Genomic DNA, 6,142 nt, shown 5'->3' with positions numbered 1-6,142 from the left:
ACTTTGGGGCCTGGAGAATTTAGAGTGAGCACCTCTGGGTGGTCCTAGGGGGGCACTTTATTATTAATCTAGTATGTAATTCCTTGCAATCAAATAAGCCTAAAATACCACCTTTGGGCACATGTCTGTGCTATTTAATACCACAGACAATTAACTGGCTACCACAGAACTACTATTAACACTGAACTCTGCCCCACCCACCCTCCGAGTAAAGTGGGGGTAAACGTAAAGTCTGAGTAAAGAGAGGGGCCTTGCTCTGTGACTCAACGTCTGCAGGACCAATAAGTGCAGTGAATGCCAACATTGAAGATCCCCCCCTGAAAATACCTAGCCCTCAGCCCCGAGGCTACGGACTGCCAACAGCAGTGAATCTGCTGACCACAGCAGCCACAGCATGCACAGACAGACAGGCACTTCCATGGAGATCCAGGACCAAAAACAACTGGGCTTTAAAGCATGTGTTTCAAATGTATATGAGATGGTTTAGATTTTCCATGCAGTGCTGGGGAGTCAGCAAGCCAGTCGTTGTGCTGGTGCTGCTGACAAAATCTAACCCATGGCAATGTTTGTAGGGAATCTGGTTACATTCACTAATACACTTAGTGTGGGGCTTGGGAAAAATGGTACAAAAACTACAGACAGCAGGAGAGTATGAGAAATCCTCATTCCTAACATGACTGCTATTATACCTTATCCATCCTGCCCAGACCTAAAGGGTATAAAGGAGATAGCAAGCAACTTACAAGATACAACACAGCCACATATATACTCTGCCCAGTGATATCTTTGAATAATGTTTGCACTCTGAATCTGATTTTACTGGTGTTTGTTCAGTTTCAGAGTTAAGGTGCCATTGAGATGAATGGGACAGTTCACACCTCCTTAAGGAGGCTTTTGCAGGCTGTTACTTGCAGACATATTTAGGCAGCTTTGTACCAAGTCATATTCACAAGGTTTTTCTTCTCAACCTTAAGGAAGGGCTAGAAAATGTAAATGTACAAAATTAACATTCAGATTCAGCACATTTACCCATGAGAAAAATATTGGGATGATGTTCCAGCCCAATTCAGCGAACTTTGAACCCTGAGTACAGACAGAAACCAAACTGCGGGTCATGTACTTCCCAGCAGAGCACAGGCAGCAGGAGTGAGGGGGAAGATTTTTTTCTTGCTTCCACTGCTACACCACACAGCACAGTAACAGCATCCTCTCCACCGAGTGCCCTGGAGAAGGCTACGGATCCAGTGTTACTGGATATGTCTTGGTACCCACAGGCTGAAGCAGGGACTCCAGCAGCACCCTGGTTTTTCTCAGCATCTGAGAGGTAACTAAGGTATCACGGAGAACCCCCAAGTTCACACTCGGACCAGTATTCACTGTAATCTTTGAAGCTGGTCCCACTGTTCACAGTGCAGGAGGGTTTCACCGTGTTTCCTGGGGACGCAGGCAGTGAGGGCATCTGAGTCCTCAGCACAATCTGAGATGCCAGCCATGTAATGGAAGCACTTCCTGAGTTCCATGCTGATCATCCATAGTGCCCAATAGATCCTCGCCTAAGAAATGCAGATTCAGGCAGTGTGAAATATGTAGAGCAGTGATGAAATTTCAGGTGCATAAGAGTTGTGCTAGCCGAGATACATACCCTAGACTGTAGAAGTGGCTGGGTGAGCGAGGTAACATCTTTTATTGGACCAGCTTCTGTTGGTGAGAGACAAGCTTTCAAGCTACACACAGCTATTGACTGAGGAAGAGCTCTGTGCAGCATGGAAACTTGTCTCTCCCTCACGGAGAGAAGTTGGTCCATTAAAAGACGTTACCTCACCCACCTTGTCTCTTTAATATCCTGGGACTAACACAGCTACAACAACACTGCATGTAGAAGTGGCTGTGAATTCTGTCAGTCTCCGCGCTCATTAACAGAATCTCTGCCTTGAACAGTTTCTAGGGTGATTATATATGAAAGCCCCTTCCCCACCTCTGAAATGAGAGCCTCTCCCACTGTCACAAGAAAGAATGTTAAATGTGGCCTTTGTTAAAGAGGGGGTTTGTGTCTCACTTCCCCATCTGACTGTGTCACTGTGAGGCTGATCACTGCTGCTGTCCCACACCTGACAGTAATAATCAGCCTCGTCCTGTGCCTGGACTCCAGTGATGGTTAACATGGCTGTGTTACCGGAGTTGGCCCCAGAGAATCGATCGGGGATTCCGGAGGGTCTCTTGCTACTTTGATAGATAAGCTGTAGGGGGGCACTGCCAGGTTTCTGTTGGAACCACTGCACATTCTTGCCCCCAATGTTGTTCCCTGAGCAGGTGAGTTGAGCATTTTGCCCTGGAGAGACAGATGCTGATGGCGGCTGAGTCAGCACGTACTGGGCCAGAGAACCTGAAACAGGAGAACAAAACACATCGGTGGAAAATACCTATTTTGCCATTTGTTGTGGCATTAAAGCTTTGTGCAGGCAGAGCCCGTTAGAACTAGAGACAGAAATAAACCCTCCCCCTCGCAGCACCTGAGCAGTAAGTGAACAGTGTGAGGAGCAGAGGGGCCCAGGCCATGGTGGGAATCCAGACGCTCTCGGATTCCTGAGGCAAACGGGTCTGTGGATGGAACCCTCCGATTCTCTCTTAAACCCCCAGAGCTGGAGAACGGCCCCTTTATGGAAATCTGCTCCCTGCTGATTGGCTGCCAATACCTATGACCACCACCCCCTTTTGGAGGTCGGTAACACGGGGAGAGCTTGTCTTTATAAATCCCCATTGTAACTGGGGTAAGAAAGAATTCTTTTGTTTTCCATTTGCACGGAGACAATAGAGAGAATCCTGGAGCTGAGGAGCTCCCAGTCTGCACAACCTGCTCTACCATTTAGGTCATGGAGCAGAGACTCTCTGACTGTCTGCACCTCGGGCAACAAACCAGCTGAGGTTTCTTGTCATGGCCCCAACCCACAATCCCTTGCAGTCACATCCCACAGTTCTTTGGGTCATGACCAGAAACATGGCTAGATTCTGGGTGACCACCGATGAGATGCTGCCTGGGGTGGGGGCTGGGAGGAGTGAAATTTGGGGTGGGGCCATGGTTTGGGGGTTGCTGGCTGGGGGAGGTGGCTCCGCTGAGCAGGGAGCAGTGGGGTGCTGGGGTGCTGGTAGAGGGCTAGGATGGTGCTTCCAGCTGCTTCCTTTTCACCTGCTCTTTGACTCAGGGCAGCACCATTTGAAGGTGGCGAGGATCCCGCTGGTAACTGTGAGTCGTGGGGCCTGCAGGTGGCCAGGGGCCAGCTCTTCACCACCTTTACACATGGGTCCCTGGGGCAGAGCACGGAGTGACTGAGGGGGAGGGAGGAAGCAGGAGGGGCTGCAGGCGTAGGCAGCCCCAGTGCTTCTCCCCCTCTGTCCTCAGGGTTTGAGGATTTCATCATGCCCTGGGGGGAGAGCCCCTGCCCTGGAGATCATGGAGCAGGGAGGGCAGACAGGGCTGGATGAGAAGCTGGGCCCCCAGAGCTGAAGGCCCCTAGGGGACCTCATATGTACCATACATCTAAGAGCCGTTAGGGTATGAAAAGCCCCTGAGGCCAAGGGCGACTCTACCGCAGCAGCTGGTAGCTGGTCACTGTGACCTGCACACCCCATTCCGCACCCTTCTGCAGCTTGTGGATGATCAGCTCCCCCTAGTGGTCAACATCACACACGCCAGGATCCTGTTCCTCTGCAGGGCAGTAGAGCAGCATCACTTCACAGTCATTGCAACACACAGGCTGTTCCTTCGCAGCTCGTTCTTCTGTGTGTGTGACCAGGCTGATCACGCCATCGACTTCCTCCCATCTTTGGGGGAGATCAGTCATTTTATCAGACAACTTGAATTGCCTTGATGAGGTTTCCTCCTAGTTTGTGTCAATGCCAAAAGTCCTGCGGGAACAGAGCATCTTCAAACCAGCATATTTAGATTCATAAAAATAGTCCCCGAGAGCAGTTTTCACCTTTTGCATGCTCCAGTCTGTGCACAACGGGGCTCTCAGCAAAAACCTCCTTCTGGGGTGTGAGCCCCCAGAGGGCTCTGTCCCCTCACTGCACATTTCAAATCGGGATGGCCGTTGGCAATGCTTGGGGTTCTTGGGGTATTTACTCTGATCCCCAGTGGGTCTGGCTCAGAAGGAAGAACTGCAGCCATTGTGGAAGCTGCCGGGGGGGAAGGAGGGGGAAGGGGCAAGTGGGTGGCCCCTCTCCCTCCCGTCCAGATTCCTGGGGGTTCTCAGTCAGGACTGTCATTCCTTTACTTTCTGATCCATCACCCGCCCATGGGCTTGTTTGTTTCAGAAATGTCAGGATCTTGCAGCCCCCTCTTTGCTGCAGGCCCCTGGCAAGATCTCTGGAGCCCTGACTAGGGATGTCACAGGAGGCTGTAACTTGGGCTGTTCCTCCCACTGCCTACGCTGAGGGGATGGTGACCCAGAGACAGTCCCTGTCCTGCAGGAGGAGAGGTAGGGGGGAGACCAGTGGCTGTTCACCCAGAGCAAGGATTCACCAAGGAAGAGCTCTGCTTCCCCCTCCCGCAAAGAGAGACAGATTGAGCAGGGTGAAGGGCAGAGGTGTCCGGCAAACCACAGCAGTGACAGTGTGAGGAGGGAAAGAGCAAGGGCCGTAGAGAGCTGTGTCTGTTAGAGCCAGATGAAGACATTCAGAGGCCCTACACGCCTGTCTTGGCTTGTCAGGGCCAGGGGTCATCCGCACAAGAGCGAGCGCTGCCAGTGACTCCATTTTGTGCAGCATGGCCTTCCCCACTCTCTGGAACCATTTCCTCTGCCACCAGGTCTCCGGCCCAGCAGGGAGAGGCATCAGCACTCACCCAGGCAGGCTGGGGACTCCTTGTGGGGTTGTCTGCTGACACATCCCCAGCAGAGCTATGATGAAACAGCATCAGTAAAGAGCCCCTCAAACAGCCAGGGTGGTGTTGTTAGGAGACCCCTGAGCTGCACGTTTCACAGTTGAGGTAAATAAGGCAAATCACACTTTCCTGTCGCTATTGTTTCAGGCTCTCTGCACATTCAGGCAGCCGCTGGTTACATTCAAATCGCATTTCCAAGTTTTTCTTCACAGTCATAAGGGTTAGGGTTTTTGTTTTAAAGAAAGATGAGATTCTGATCTCCTCATTGTACTCAGGAGGGGACGGGTGGCAGGTTTTTGTCTCACTTCCACTTCTGTCTGTGTCACTGTGAGGATCACTCCCACCCTTCCACGCAGCACAGTAATAATCAGCCTCATCCTCTGCCAGGGCCCCGGAGATGGTCAAATAGCCGGTGTTACTGGACGTGTCTTTGGAACCAGAGAAACGAGCAGGGACCCCAGAGCCCTGGCCCTTGCTGGACTCTGAATAGTAATACAGCAGGTATCGTGGAGAAGTCCCAGGTTGCTGCTGGTACCAGTGCACAGAGTAGTCACTGATGCTGGTCCCACTGCTCATGGTGCAGGAGAGTTTCACGGTGTTTCCTGGGGACACTGACACTGAGGGCGGCTGAGTCAGCACAGTCTGCGAGCTGGAACCTGGAAAATATGGTAGAACCCTGTCAAACCCTTCCTGTCTGTCCCCAGCCCCTAGTGACAAAGTTTCTGAATTGGCTTCAGCAGTAACTTTAATATATATTTAACCCATTCCCTGTGTTCTCACCTGTGCACCACGTCCCCAGCAGGATGATGAGGGGAGCCCAGAGCATGGTGAGGGGATTTCAGGCCCTTGGGAGAAAAACAGCCAGAGTCACTGAGAAGCCCCCACAGCACCTGCCCCTTATATTGAGCCTCCTGAGTGAGGAGCATCCAAGTTTTGCCTCTATGCTAATTTGCTCTCATTTGATTGGTCTCTATGATCACAGGGAGGTGGTCATGTGGGAGGGGAGATCATCCTTAAGTGATGAGCTCCAGCCATGGGTAGGTCACTCACCAGCTCAGTGCTACGCCCACAGTGACCTCTCTGCTAGACACTTTCATAGGAGCGTTCTCAGCAGCGAGTCCTCAGGGTTAGGCTACAGGAAGGGTTTCATTTTAACCCTTTGTTTTCCATTGTTGGTAACTATTCAAATCCTTCCCCATTCGGCGTTCTACTTCCCAGCCTTGCGTGCAGGTCCATTGTTCATTCTCAGCTGGAGCAAACACA

The 6,142-nt window shown here is 51.5% G+C and overlaps 1 gene segment (V, D, J or C); it reads right to left on the bottom strand.

Annotated features, from left to right (window-relative positions):
- Positions 1-2,108: 2,108 nt before the first annotated feature.
- Positions 2,109-5,705, bottom strand: LOC112123579 (the record flags this gene model as incomplete). The annotated part of the segment is given in 3 exon segments: positions 2,109-2,383; positions 5,185-5,535; positions 5,660-5,705. Coding segments are annotated over 3 exon segments (672 nt in total), but the record flags the coding sequence as incomplete, so codon positions are not given.
- Between the last annotated feature and the right edge of the window lie 437 nt (positions 5,706-6,142).

This window comes from Terrapene carolina, unplaced genomic scaffold, assembly GCF_002925995.2.
Source record: "Terrapene carolina triunguis isolate 2854851 unplaced genomic scaffold, T_m_triunguis-2.0 Scaffold29388, whole genome shotgun sequence".
Lineage (NCBI taxonomy): Eukaryota > Metazoa > Chordata > Testudines > Emydidae > Terrapene > Terrapene triunguis.
The sequence above is the reverse complement of the archived record's forward strand: the minus strand, read 5'-3'. Positions and strand labels throughout refer to the sequence as shown.